Source organism: Lethenteron reissneri, chromosome 51 (genome assembly GCF_015708825.2).
Source record: "Lethenteron reissneri isolate LAM-NWPU_2019-01 chromosome 51, ASM1570882v1, whole genome shotgun sequence".
In the NCBI taxonomy this organism is placed as follows: domain Eukaryota; kingdom Metazoa; phylum Chordata; class Hyperoartia; order Petromyzontiformes; family Petromyzontidae; genus Lethenteron; species Lethenteron reissneri.
In genome coordinates, this window is record NC_083829.1 from 11784659 (window position 1) to 11800079 (window position 15421).

The 15421-nt window shown below is 45.8% G+C and overlaps 1 protein-coding gene across 1 annotated transcript in view; it reads left to right on the forward strand.

The window, feature by feature from the left end:
- The window catches only part of LOC133355557 (uncharacterized), a 569922-nt gene that overhangs the window by 459325 nt on the left and 95176 nt on the right, over positions 1–15421 (forward strand). Inside the window, exons 4-5 of the mRNA XM_061572897.1 lie at positions 4103–4297; positions 12031–12689. Of these exons, the coding sequence (XP_061428881.1) occupies positions 4103–4297; positions 12031–12689 (854 nt within the window). The remainder of the gene's footprint in view (positions 1–4102; positions 4298–12030; positions 12690–15421) is intronic.

Sequence of the window (15421 nt, forward strand, 5' to 3'; positions counted from 1 at the left end):
GAACGGGAATCAAACTCGGGTTGTCAGTTTCGAAGCAAAGCACGCTAACCGCTTTCCACCGATTCCCACTCGCTTATTCACTCACCCATCCACACACTCGTTCACTCACCCACTCACCCACCCACCCACTCGCTTATTCACTCAACCCATCCACCCACTCACCCATCCACTCACCCACTCACTCACCCATCCACTCACCCACTCGCTCACTCACCCACTCACCCACCCACCCACTCGCTCATTCACTCAACCCATCCACCCACTCACCCATCCACTCACCCATTCACTCAACCATCCACCCACCCACTCACCCATTCACTCACCCATTCACTCACCCATCCACCCACTCACCCACCCACCCACTCGCTCATACACTCACCCATCCACACACTCGTTCACTCACCCACTCTTCACTCACCCACTCGCTCATTCACTCACCCATCCACCCACTCATCCATCCACCTACTCACCCACCCACCCACTCACCCATCCACTCACCCATCCACTCACCCATCCACTCACCCATCCACCCGCTCGCCCATCCACTCACCACGCAGCAGTTCACTTTCCTTTCTGTTTCTTTCCTCGCACTGCTCCGCTTGGGCACTCCCTGGCATCGTCTCTTTCCTCCAAGCTCTTAGAACTTTCATGGTGCTGTTTGTTGCTGGCCGCTTGGAATTGTTGTTGAACCTTTGGGATACGCGCTCAGCAACTGTGCTTCACATGTATATAATGTATAGAGCACAACTGAAAGCTATTTCGCGAAGGTGTGTAAAATGTTGTGTTGACCGTCCTTCAACCTTGTTCAGCAATTTTTCTTGCCTTTATTCGAGAGCTAAGCAGTTTTATAATGTTTGGATATTTGCTGAGCATCAACAAAATCGCGTGTTTACATGAATGCTTTATTCCGTGTCTTTATTCTTTTGAGTTTAGTATACTCGTAAAAGTGCAAATACAACAAGATTCATTGCAGAGGTTTATATACGGTAGAAATCAATCTTGCACTCACGTTCACCCTCAGCAACATGAACCTAGAAGGCATTTGCGTGAGTTCCGTTTCGCTGGAACGTTGCTGCCTTGCCCGCCATGCGGGCTGCAGGCGATGCCGTTACACACCCAGACACACCCATACACACATACACACCCACACACACATACACCCACACACACACATACACACCCCCATACACACACACATACACACCCACACACATATACACCCACACACACATACACCCACACACATACATCCACACACACATACACACCCACAAACACACACCCATACACACATACACACACATACACACCCACACACACACACCAAAGACTTACCAGACTGTCGGTGCAATTGCTATTAGCGAGCACCTATGAAGGCCGGAACGATACACGAGGGGGTGGGTGGCCAGCACCACGCCCGACCGCCTTTGTTTCCTCAATGGCGATGTTTACACACCGCACCAGGTACTAATTTGAGGCTGAGTCGACTTAGGGGAGGCCCATGACCGGTTCAGATAATCGTCACTCATGGTGTTGGCCGTGAACGGGAATCGAACCCGGGTGGCCGGGTTCCCAGCGCGGCGTAGCGCTAACCGCTCCCGCCACGGGTCACCTCTGTGCTCTGTATCGACTTGTCCTGACCGTCGGATGCCTTTCCAATATTCAGAACAGTTGGACACACCGCGCCCGGGAGACACGGCGAGAGCTTTGGAAATAAACTGCCTCGTTGCGTTGTTCTATTGTGCGCCCGGTGACTGATGGCTGTGCCCCTGTTCCCGCGGGTAATTGTGCCAAAGCCGTTCCCCCCCATTGGGAATGTCGACATAATGGGAGCGATGAAGGGCGCTGGCGCTCGGCACGGTGGAACATCGGCACCGGCACTTGCCGTGGCGGCCTCACGTTCGTGAAACAAAGTTACCGTGCCGACGGTGCCACGGTGGCTTTGTGTACGGCGTTTTAATGAAATTTTCCCCGGCTGTGCCTCTTGCCACATACCAAACAAGCGTTCGTCAACAGAACTAAAAAACAGCACGCATTCAAAGTGAATGCGTGGTTTTCCAAAGCGTAATGCAAATTAAGTCTTGAGTGCATATGTCGTCAACCTTGCGGTGTCAGCGACTGGGCAAGGAATCTGTTCCTCAATAACAAAGTAGATCACCGCATGCCACAGTGCCCCAGTCGTGTGAGCATCGCAGAGCAAACCACTAAACACCCTTTAAAAGTCATTCATAACAAAAACAGAAAATCAATAATTCCATCTAAAACCACTTGGATACTAAGGGGTTGAATGCCCCCAATCTATTTGGGATTGACCTGAGCATTTATCCATTGTTCAACAGAGAGTGGCCAGTTGGAGGCACACTGAAGTCAGTGTCGACTGTTGTACATCACGTAAGCATTCGTTGTACAGACACACACGCTCGTTATCAAACCTCGTGGGGACGTAGGTATGGAAACGACACAGATTTACAGACAGGAAACGGGTAAATTATGAAAAACATTTCATGAACTCTGATGACATGCTGTGGGAAAATAGCGGTGAATTCACAGGTTATGCATGTTCATTGAAAGTACGGACGGCTAGATTTACAAAAAATTAAATTTGCTTTTTGCAAGAAGTAAATACATAAAAACAAACAAAAAATGTACACCATGACAAACGATAGCAAGATTAACAAAAAGCAAGCACCAGTGTTTCATAAATCCCTCGAAATTACAGATGATAAAAGATAAATACATGTCAGCACCATCATCATTGGCAGCTTTGTTCATTCCACTGCTGGATGAAGACTTTCCCAAGTGGCGGCCACCTTCCATGATCCTGCAATGCAGCACTGCACCTAATGGGGTTCATATTATATGTGTATAATACTATATGAGTATAATACTATATGTGTATATTACATACAGCATGTTACTATACATGTAACAATGCATTTATTGAACTTGTTTTGCATTTAATTGCAATGCCACTTTATTTCTCTAATTTGGTTTATGGCTTTGTTCTAGTTTCTAAAAATCATTAATAAAAAAAAACCACTACTTTAAAGGTAAGATATTAAATATTCCCCATAATGTGTTCTGGAGGAGGTTTCAAGTCACTATTTTAATGGCTTGCGCCACATATTTTATGCAGAGTAAAGTCGCGCGAGGTGTCTGCAAATCACTGCCGTTCGGTGCTCCACTCTCGTTGCGCTAAGCGAGCGGCGGCTGGAACACTCGGGGCCTGCCACGAAACACCGCACGATGAGCGATCCGCGATGAGTGAGGGCGATACCGACGATCACGTGGATACATTTGACGAGGTCGCCCGCGTTGTTTCTGGACGCGACGATAAAAACGAGGACGTACAAAATCTGCTCTGATGGGGTTTAGCGATCGTCACGGTCAATGTTGCGACAGTGTTTAACATTACGCACTTGATCGTCATTACGCTTCGATAGTAAACTTTTCACGATGAGTTGCAACAGGTCTCGCGCACGTGCGTTCGTGCGTACGAGGAATGGTGGCGATTGTGGTTGGCGCATTGAGATGGAGTCCTGACACCATAAATTCTTGGCCATTAATATCTGTGGATACTGGTAAATGAAATATATAAAGCATTACAACTGTCATGCCTAAGACTGTATATACAGTTGTGAGATGTTAACTACCTCACCACGGTGATGAAATGTTAACTGCCTTGCCTGGTATACAGGAGATTGTGGATTCGATCCCAAACCTGACACCTATATATTTGGGGTTTTCATGTCTCTCTCCCTGTGGTCGCGTGGATTTTTCTCCGGGTCCTCTGGTTTTTCCCTCCACATTTAGAATCAACGTGCATTCAGAGTATTTGGCTGCTATTAATGTCCACGTAATAAGCCACTTCGTTATCATATGTGGCATGGTCGCTTCTGAAAAAGATATATATAGCTCAGTGGGCATTACCTGGTAAAATAAAAAATAGTTTGAGTTTAGTAATTTAAGAACCACCATTGGCACCGTGGGAGAGCAAAGATGGTTTGACAGTGGAGAGAGATCGCGACGACAGTCCGAGCCGGGCCCAGATCGGCGCGCACTCACACTCGCGCGTGCGTGTTCTCCCATTCCCGCACCGTAGGCATTGGCAGAAGCACAAGAGGCTGCATCGGCCGCAAGGCCAAGAGGAAGGAACGTCGCCGAGAAGAGGGGGGAAGCATGGCCGTCGCCTTCAGCATCGCCATGGAGGCACGCGGGCGGCACGGCGGCTCGGTGGACAGCCCGGGAGGCTGGGCCGGCCCCAATGGACACTCCGTCTATGGGGTCACCGCTCAGGGTAAGGAGCTGCATTCATCCGTACAATGCTCACATTCACAAGCACCGTGCGGTCTCTGACCCACAGATGGGGTCCCAAACCCTGTGGAGTTTTTGTATCATTTTCTGAGGCTGACCAACATGCTCCATGTCATGCCATGTGACATTTTCGTTTGGGTTTTTTTTAGTTTGTTGTCCTTTCCCCGCACCTCCGATTAGCATGGTTGGCTACATACGATGCGAAAGAAGTTCAATATACATACAAACTGATTTTTATTCATTGTAGATGTCAATACCTGGGCTAGGAACGAATGCGGTTCTAATGATTTGTTTGATGCTTTTGAAATAAAGCATTTTTTCAAATATTGCCAATTATTCTTCATCCAGTTTTGGGATATATATTTTTAGGCTTTCTGAAGTCCGATGAATGGTCAGGAAGAGACGATGGAATATCATCGATCATCATAATCATGATCGACAGCCATGATCCATCTACTGCTGGACGAATGCCTCCCCACATTTTCGCCATCCCTCACTGTTTTGAGCCCCCAGTCCGTTTCGTTGCTGTAGATTGCCTCGTCCTATTGCTGCTCCATCACCACCGCGAGCATCTCCTGGGGCCTGTTCCTTACGTTCGGTGCTATTTCATCACCAGTCCCGTACCGTCACCCATCATCCCCTTGCAGCGGCGTGTACTGTCCACGCTCACTTACAATCAGTATGATGGCTCTAATATTCGTGTATTTTTTTCCTTATGCGTGTGTTCATATTTTCGTCTCTCAGTGTAATTCCCAGCATGCATCTCTCCATACGTTCTTTGTGTTTATTTTTTGTTAACATTTCTTTGTCACGATCCATTTTTCACATCCACGTGTTATAGCAGGGCATACATGCACATTGGTCTGTTGCCTTTCAATATCAAATATAATGTTCCAAAACCCCTCCAGCATGCTCTCTCTCACCTCAATTTCATATTTTTTTGTATCCCTGCCTGCCCACGATAATTTCCCTAGATACGCAAATCCTTGTGTCCCTCAAAAACATAGATTTTCTTTTGGAAAGCAAAATATTTCTCCATGGCTGTTGTTGTGCTCCAATGTAACGTTAGCCGACCACTGCAGCCTCCTTTGCTAAGTCCTTCAATCACTTTCCCGTAATTTATTTACATTTCTTGTTGTCATCAACAACTTAGGCGGTTAATCTCTTCTCCGTTTATGTTTGTGCCTCTGTATCTCCAATATAATGTCGCTGTCAGTAGCCTTGGGGAGGGTTTGTTTCCTTGCCTGATTTGTATTTTGTTACTTTATCCAATCTCAGTGTTAGACTGTCCCATCTTTATAAACGGGTTTGTTCATTTTTTATTTTAAAATATCCATTTATTTTGTAACCTTGAGTTTGTGAGGCGCTCGATGAATGCATTTTAGATTACGTTGCATCAAATTCCTTTCCAGAGTCGACAATACCTGAGCACAATGCTACTTGATATTCACATTTTCTGAACCCAGTTTGCCCACTTGCTTGGCTTGGCCTCTTCATTGTTCCGAACAAAGCATAACTGTATATCAGCGTTGTGTCCTTTGAATGAAGGAATTAATGTGACATAATTGCATGATTGTAGTCTTTCGTTTCTGCATAAACGGTAAATAGGTCTGATTATGTTGAGCCAAAAGCTGGTTCTACCTCTTTGGTGATGTCCACTGTTATTCTGTCTGGCCTGGGACGTTTCGCTTCTTGCTTACTACAAGTATTAAATCTGGAACTTTGTTTCCTGGGATATGTTTTTTTTTCATCCCGAGAGTTCATTAGAAGTCCACCGAAAAATGTATGATTCCGATTCAATCCGTTATGGTTCCATCTTACAGCAGTTGTACTGCTCCTGTTTACTTCCCTCGCTTCAGGTCTCTCAGCTTTTGTCCTCACGCTTTTCCCTTGAACAAGCACGGTCTCAAACCAACACCTTCTCTCTAGTAATAGAAGAAACGAGCATACAATACTTCCCCTTTATGCACATTCCTCCACTTTAAAACTAAAATGTAAGTCTTTTTTTTCTGTGACCCATTGGCCCCGCGGCCTTCTGGGAGGCCGTAATTTCAGCAGCATCCATTCTGTGCAAGAACACTCTGCACGGGTTTCATCGTAGTGTTTTCATCAGCAGAGTCAGGCTTGCCTGAATGCTTGCTTCTCTCTAATGGGTCCCTTCTTCTCAGTCACCCTCGATGGCCTGACATTCATCCATTTCCCCCCACCCCGACCATCTGCCCCACATACTCTGGGATGCTGGTTAAATTTAGGTTAAAGACCTCCGTCTTCTCCTCTACCTGCCTCCCGGAGCCTGCACACAATTCCTTGTAAAGTGCTCATATGTCTTGCTCTGGGTAAATCTGTGCATGAGTCACCCTTAATTCCCATTCCTCTCCATGCATCTCCGGGTACCAGACTATAAACCCTCATTCGAACCTACATCCATTCCAAAACACTCTCACTCTATACGTAATTGTACATATCTCTATGGTGTAGAGGATCTCATCAGAATAAATAAACATTCTGATCTCATATTTGGATGATTCTACTGAGTATGCATAAATCCAAATTTCCGAAAATTTTTTAAAGAAGACAGATGCTCTTCATCATTATAATTATATTATTATAGTATATTGACACAGTGAAGGAACGGTATTGTCGATAATATACCATCTTTGGCCAAATTAGCCTCGCAATTTCATAGATAGCCCTACTACAGAAACGTTTTAGGTGATGGTATTGCTTTACAGCACAGGTAGCTCTGGATACATTCCTCACACCAGGCACCCACAAGGCCCCAACTCTCAATGCACCAACCCAGAGGTGTGGACTCGAGTCATGTGACTTGGACTCGAGTCAGACTCGAGTCATGAATTTGATGACTTCAGACTCGACTTGGACTTGCATAACAATGACTTTGTCCCACCTCTGCACCAACCTAACCCTCGCCCACTGCACCATGTCATCAACTATTCGCATTTCCATCACATACCCTTCGGCCACTGTTGATCTTCTATACCCCTCAATCATTGAATTTTTCCTTCTGTGCCCACGTCCCTTCATTTGCACCACGTTCCCTTTCCATTTCCATTCTCCGACTCCCCCAGTAAAGAACCTTTCTCCAGGATAATTACAGTTTGTGATAATTCTGAGAACCTGATGATGACCACAGCTGACCCAAGTCCATGCCCGCCATCCCCTACTCCCCTGCTCTTGTCTCCATCCTCATGCTTCCCCTTTGAGCCTTACCTCTCTCCGTCCCACTGTCTCCCTCCGATCGCTTGGCTAATTCCCGCGGCCATATCGCCACTCGCTCTGACAAGTTATTCCTGCCACGAGGCTGCGTGTATCCTCTCAGCGCTCACAAGTTCCCTCGCTTCATCTCGTAAACGTAACAGCATCGTAGTAGCAACAATAATAGTCCTCGACAACATCACAAAGCACCGCGTGTTTTGCAATATCCAGTAGAAATAACACCGCAGCCATTAGTGATATGCCAGTCCTGCTTTGCTAACTCACAGAATAAACAACAACGTGATAGAAGCAGTTCGGAGCTTGTGCATTAAAACTTGACTGCCTCTAGTAGATGTTTAAAATACTCTCCATTTTATAAACATCTGTGCAAAAACACGAGGGCCATTGAAAGCCCGTCAAGATATTGAACCTCACGGAGGCTTTCACCTGGTGAGCAAACGTGACTCATCGTGACGTGCGATATGATGTCATAGTTTCAAGTTAATTTTCTATAACCAGCTGAGAGCTCAAGAGACCAGCAGGCTCGTTCGCACGAGCGACCTGGGCCATAAAATTGCAAAGCAAACGAAAATAAGTTACAGCAGTGAGGAAAATAGAAACAAGAGCAAAAACAACCGTGTCATATGAGAAAATACAAATACTGCCTTGTACAAACATAAATCGGTGTTTTTTAATACATTCCCCTACCATAAGTTCACTTTTGCGGAATATTACCTCAGATTATCACCTCAGATTATCACCTCAGATTATCACCTCAGATTATCACCTCAGATTATCACCTCAGATTATCACCTCAGATTATCACCTCAGATTATCACCTCAGATTATCACCTCAGATTATCACCTCAGATTATGACCTCAGATTATGACCTCAGATTATCACCTCAGATTATCACCTCAGATTATTACCTCAGATTATGACCTCAGATTATGATCTCAGATTATCACCTCAGATTATCACCTCAGATTATCACCTCAGATTATCACCTCAGATTATTACCTCAGATTATCACCTCAGATTATCACCTCAGATTATGACCTCAGATTATGACCTCAGATTATCACCTCAGATTATCACCTCAGATTATCACCTCAGATTATCACCTCAGATGATTACCTCAGATTATCACCTCAGATTATCACCTCAGATTATCACCTCAGATTATCACCTCAGATTATCACCTCAGATTATCACCTCAGATTATGACCTCAGATTATTACCTCAGATTATGACCTCAGATTATTACCTCAGATTATGATCTCAGATTATGATCTCAGATTATTACCTCAGATTATTACCTCAGATTATTACTTCAGATTATGATCTCAAATTATTACCTCAGATTACCGCAGATTATCATCTCAGGTTATTTGACATTGTGCCCGGCCTCGTAGTGCCCTCTTAAGGCTCACATTGTTATAACGCTCACGTATTGTTCCCGTGCTACGAGTTAAGAATATATATTTGAGCCCTATACAAACACTGAACAACTCTTTGATCAATGTGGGCAGTTTTCTCGAGGACAAGTCCATAATAGCAGCAAAACCACGTTACAGAAAGACCGACAGACAACCAGAGCTGAGGAATTCATGCTTTTGAGCTTAGTAGCAAAGCGACTAATAAGATTGGATACATTAAACATCGGTATTTGGCCGTTTACATAGAATAAGGACATTGTGATAATGTCCATTATCAGCTGTGAATTCTGGTGTCTGCGGAGCTCTGCTCATCACTGAGCTCCTCTCCATCGATCCCAGCGATAATTGTGATTGTGTTTCGGCAGCGGAACATAATATCCACAAGATAATGGCGTTTCATGTCAAATATTCCATACATATGGTGTAATGTTAACGTTGTACTTTGCACGTATTTTTTTGAGAACATGTAAAAAAAAAATCTCATTTGCATTGATGTGTGTGCGATTAATCTATCCAATTAAAAAGCCGATTGTAATCAATCCAGCTTGGTGGTTCAGCGGGAGAGCGAGTGGAACTTTTGAGGGAAAGTAACAGCGGGGTTGTCGTATGGAAAGACTTGCCACCCCCCTCCATAGAAATGTGGAATTTCCATCACTGACTCGGGCTGTAAACAGGAAATGAGCACTGCCACAATCCTCATTTTATTTTTAAGTTAATGAAATACAAATACGCAGAATGTTTTGACAAGGAAGACGGTAGATTATAGAAATTTGAACAAATGGATGAAAATTGGGGTATTTAATGCAAAGTTGTTAAGTAAACATCATGGACAGACCAAAATGGAAGGAAAGCTGTGATAATTATTGATAATCAACGTCTACGAGACAGGACGCAGGACGCGGCTCACCGATAGAGAGAGACACACACAAAATGCACACCAATGCAGAATGCTTGCTGGGGTACATTAAACGTTGGCTTGTGAACACAGGTTTCTGTGAACACAGGTATCTGTGAACACAGGTGTCTATGAACACAACATAAAAACACATAACAGGTGGAGCCACGGCAAGAAGGCCACTGTCTCCCAGCCCTGTGAACCTGGCAGTGAACCGCTGTAGTCTGGGCTCCTTCACCGGAGGAGTAGGAAGATAAAAACGACGCGAAATCTCTGACTCTCTCTCGCTCCTGAAGCCCTCTCGCAGCTGCAGACCTCAGACGTCAGCATTAAGCTCGTGCCATAGGCCAGACTAGAATAGAGAGGCCAGAGAGGCACAGTGGATAGGAATTGGATACAGGGTGCTTAATTTTTTTGAACACTTCTGAGAATTGGCAACAATGCCACAAGACATGTGCCTCCAGGCTCTGGAGACCACCTGGAGAAGATTCCAGGCCATGCGTTGGCAGCGATGGCAAACAAGTGGAGACTCTTTGACTTGTTTAAGCTCTTAACATACATTTGTTATCATGTTACAATGTATTATTCGTTATTTTTTCATTAAAAACGATAGTCCCATATAAGTGTTAATATTTATTTAAGCACCCTGTATATATACTATTGGGCTTGATAAGAATTCAATAATTTAAAAAAATCCTGGTTAACAGTGTTTTCCATATTCCACTTAGTGATGTACTCCTGGGTTGAATCCTCGAAATGTTGACTGAACCCACGTACATGTCACTGATTAGTGACATTCCACGAGTGACACTTTTGTGACTCTGCTGCACAGTATCTGCATGTCACCAGGAGTCCATTGCTAATTGCCTGAGATGGCTTTCAAATCAATGATGGAAATGAGTAAACGGTTCCTAAAGATGTTATACATTCTAAACATTTGTAGAAGTCAATGATTTGTTATCCAAAGCTGTTCCTTGTTATCCACAATGATCTCAAATGTTTTAGTGCCCCTGGTTATATTGATGTCATATTGCCACCAATTACTTAATGAAGCTAGAAATAATTGTAGTGTTGTTAGTAAATCGATACTCATTTACAATTTATGTATGTTGCACCAGGAATTGAAAAACATTTCGACCGTGTTTCGAAATAGAACCGACACAATTTGCATGCAGCGTACAGTTGAGTACTGTATGTATTATTTGCAGCGCTGGCTATTTGAAATTAAATTCATTTTTGTGAAATAATAATTTTATCCAATTCCAATCTAAATTTAACTATTCACAGGAGCATAGTACTCTGCATCATACGTATTACAACAGGTTGTTTTTTTCTTTCACGGAAATGCAATATCAGTTAAGCTTTCTACTCTTTGTTCATTATCAAAACAAATCCAACACTCTTGTTTTACACCCATCACCGTCGAGGGGATGCGGTATACGTGAGCTGGAAGTCGTGAGCTGAAAGAAGGTTTTTAGTGGGGTCTTTTCTTAACATACGTATTGGTGAGCTGCAGCTGTATTACAACTATGTTTGTTCCATGTATCCTCACACCTGTAAGTTTTAACCATAGTTATTTCATTTTTTTTAAGTAACCGCCATTTCCAAATTTTTTTTTGTTTTCTCCATCATCATCATCATCCTCATCATTGTCAATTCCTTAAACACCTTACGCCATCTTTGTATGTATGTATGGTGAACTTCTTTCACACCGTACATAGCCAACCGTGCTAATAGGTGCTAATCTTTACCGTAACCATTACAACGGATACTTCATGACGCCCTCTCTACACATCCAACAACGCCCATTAATCTCGATGCACAATTCGCATGTACGTTTGGAGTTTGCATGTTCTCCTCGTGGTCACGTGGATTTTTCTCCGAGTTCTCCGGTTTTTCCCTCCGCATTTAGAATCAACATCACGCGTTTAGAATATTTGGCTGCTATAAATTTCCACACGATAAGCCACTTCGTTGAGCTATCATCTATGGCCAGGTCGCTAAATAGCTCAGTGGGCCTTACTTGGTAAAATAAAAAAAGAGTTTCACAGTTTACTATCGCAACCTTTTGTGATGCTCGCCGCAGTTCCGCAGCCGTCGTTGTCGACCCGTGACTCTCCCCCCCCCCCCTTTCTCCACGTCCCCCCCCCCGCTGACGCCCGAAGGCGGTGGCGATGCCGACCCCAGGGCACCGTCGCGCTCGCCGTCCCCACCGTCGCCGCCGCCGTCCTCCTCCTCCCCGTCGGCGTCGTCCTCCTCGCCGTCCCTGCAGTTCCCGGCGGTGCCCGGTGGGCCCAGCCCGGTCATCCACAGCCCCCGCGCCGCCCTCGAGTTCCCGGGCGTCGTGCAGGAGCTGCCGGCCGCCAACACGTTTGTGTCGGCACGCGCCGCCGTCCGCACCCCTGGCCAGGCCGGCCCGAGCCCCCCATGCGCCCGCGAGCCCGGGGACTCCGTCACCGAGTGCGGAGGCTCCAAGTCGGTCTGCCGCAACGCGGCGTGCGACTGCTTCGAGGTGCGCGGCGCGGGCGACAACGACCGCAGCCTGCGCCGCCACCACCACCAGCAGCGCCAGCCGCAGCCGCAGCAGCAGCAACGCCACGAGGAGCGTATGCCGCACCACCGGCTCGAGAATCACTTTGGGTGCCAGGCGGCCGACGTGCCCGCGGGCGCCGCACGGGAACTCTCCGACTTGGCCGCCAAGAGCTCTGGCGATGACCTCCTTGGGTCCGAGAGCCTGGGAGATGGGGGGAAGGTGACCGTCATGATGATGATGGTGAGAGACGGGGAAAGGAACCTCGCGGAAGATTGCACCGGCCACGTTCACGTGAGTGTGCACGTTTAATGCTCCCAATTATGCCGAATGCTTTGCGACTTTATACCTGGTTGTCATTTTTCATGTTGTGTGTCGATAGAATTTACTTTGAAATATATGTGTTTCCTTTGTACTCTTCAATTTTGTGCTTAGACTGAATTTCATAAGGATGGGAGCAAAACCACAGAACATGTGACGTCGTGCGCATTGCAGAAGGACACTTCAATACGATGTATTTTGCTTCATAACTGTTGTTTTTAAAGAGAGAAAAGTTATCCTACTTATGTACTTTATAAGTGTTTAAAAAAAAAGAGAAAGGTTATACCACTATAGAAATTATAATTGTATAGTTTCTCCAATTACAGTGCACAAAAAAGCCATGAATCGTTTGACGATGTAAAAAAAATGGCAAGTGGTTATCTGTGAACTTTTAAATAAAACTTCGAGTGATCGGTCACAACCCTTCCAAATGTTATAATTTCTGAGGTTTGCCGACAGCTTTAAGGATATTTCACAATTACTCTCTGGAACAGCTTAAAGATGGCCCACAACACGCCAGCGCTTGGATATAGGGAGCAATTTATTTTAACTAAATTTATCGTCAGTAGTCTACAAAGGCAGAATGTTGCATTGATGATGGATTTTTTTTAACAACACTGTGAGATGCGGTTTTGCATGAACGACGCTGTATAAAACATTATTATAGTTCCATATTTAAACAACTGAGTTATTTTAGTGAGACATTAGGCATTACTTTGTTGTGACATTTTCAGAACCGACATAGGCTTATAACAGACCAGTTCTGTTTTACCATCTGGATTACATACACATTTTAATTATAATCAAATTGTACATTGTACTCAACTTTACTTGCATCCCACCTCTGTCCCACATACACTCACTTATGCATCCCCCACCGACGTAGTCCTCTCCCATCTCGCTTCCCACGTGGAAACTGTAACAGCTTGGATATTGACGCTCTTCCCATCGCTGGTGCTGCTGTGCACAGCCATCGCTCTACCCCAACCCACACCCCGAAACCTCCACCTGCCCCTCGCTCGCAGTCGTTTCTCCCGTCCTGGCACGGATCAAGGAACTGGTAAACAGTCCCCTGTACAATCAGTGGCCGAGTGCCGGACAGATTAAACACCATTACCGTTCACCAAAGTAGGATTGGAATCGATCGATTCCGATGCTGTGTGCACATTTTTATTTCAAACTATCCAACGACTGCGCTTTGTTTTTGTTTAAGAAAAATTCTGTGTTCATTGGTGAGCCAATTGACGTTTTTAGTAAGGTGACAGAACTCGTTCGTTATTATTCGTAGGGTTTCAAGGTTGCTTTGGTAGAGACGGTTAAGTCCGAGTTTTGCTTTGAATGGGACCTGATCGGCACGCGTATTTATTGGCTCATCACACGGTACCAGATCAACCAAGTACAAACATTTTACAGGATTATATATATTTTTTGAAAATAAACTAATAATGATCAAGTATGCTTAAAACCACATGATTCCTTCGAGAGGATGTAGTCGAAAATGTAGGATCCTATGTGGCTTTCCCTTGACACGCGAAGGTTATGGGTGTGATTCCAAATTGGATAAACAATGCATTTGTATTTACAGTGGAAAACAGTGAGTTATCGCAATCGCCACCGGCTCTTTTATATTCATCAGCGTTGGCGTCTGTGCAGAGGTAGACATCCCACACAAGCCGCCACCACCTACACCGTGGACAACACAAAGGCCCGGGCACTCAGCCAGTCGAGGCGCCCCAGTCATGTGACCTACGCATTTACGAGTTGAGAAGAAGTTGTTGTTCTTGTAGAGCCAAGTTGAGTAGCACGATGATGCTGGCTCGCTGTGATCGTCGTGGTCCTCTTGTCGTGACTCTCGCCGCTGACGGTTGGTCGGTGGCTTTGCTACTCGTGAGAGTGACGACGACGTCGAGGTCGGTGGCTTTGCTACTCGTGAGAGTGATGACGACGTCGAGGTCGGTGGCTTTGCTACTCGTGAGAGTGATGACGACGACGATGTCGGTGGCTTTGCTACTCGTGAGAGTGACGACGACGATGTCGGTGGCTTTGCTACTCGTGAGAGTGACGACGACGACGATGTCGGTGGCTTTGCTACTCGTGAGAGTGACGACGACGACGATGTCGGTGGCTTTGCTACTCGTGAGAGTGACGACGACGACGATGTCGGTGGCTTTGCTACTCGTGAGAGTGACGACGACGACGATGTCGGTGGCTTTGCTACTCGTGAGAGTGACGACGACGACGATGTCGGTGGCTTTGCTACTCGTGAGAGTGACGACGACGACGATGTCGGTGGCTTTGCTACTCGTGAGAGTGATGACGACGACGAGGTCGGTGGCTTTGCTACTCGTGAGAGTGACGACGACGACGAGGTCGGTGGCTTTGCTACTCGTGAGAGTGACGACGACGACGAGGTCGGTGGCTTTGCTACTCGTGAGAGTGACGACGACGACGATGTCGGTGGCTTTGCTACTCGTGAGAGTGATGACGACGACGATGTCGGTGGCTTTGCTACTCGTGAGAGTGACCGACGACGACGATGTCGGTGGCTTTGCTACTCGTGAGAGTGACGACGACGACGATGTCGGTGGCTTTGCTACTCGTGAGAGTGACGACGACGACGATGTCGGTGGCTTTGCTACTCGTGAGAGTGACGACGACGATGTCGGTGGCTTTGCTACTCGTGAGAGTGATGACGACGACGATGT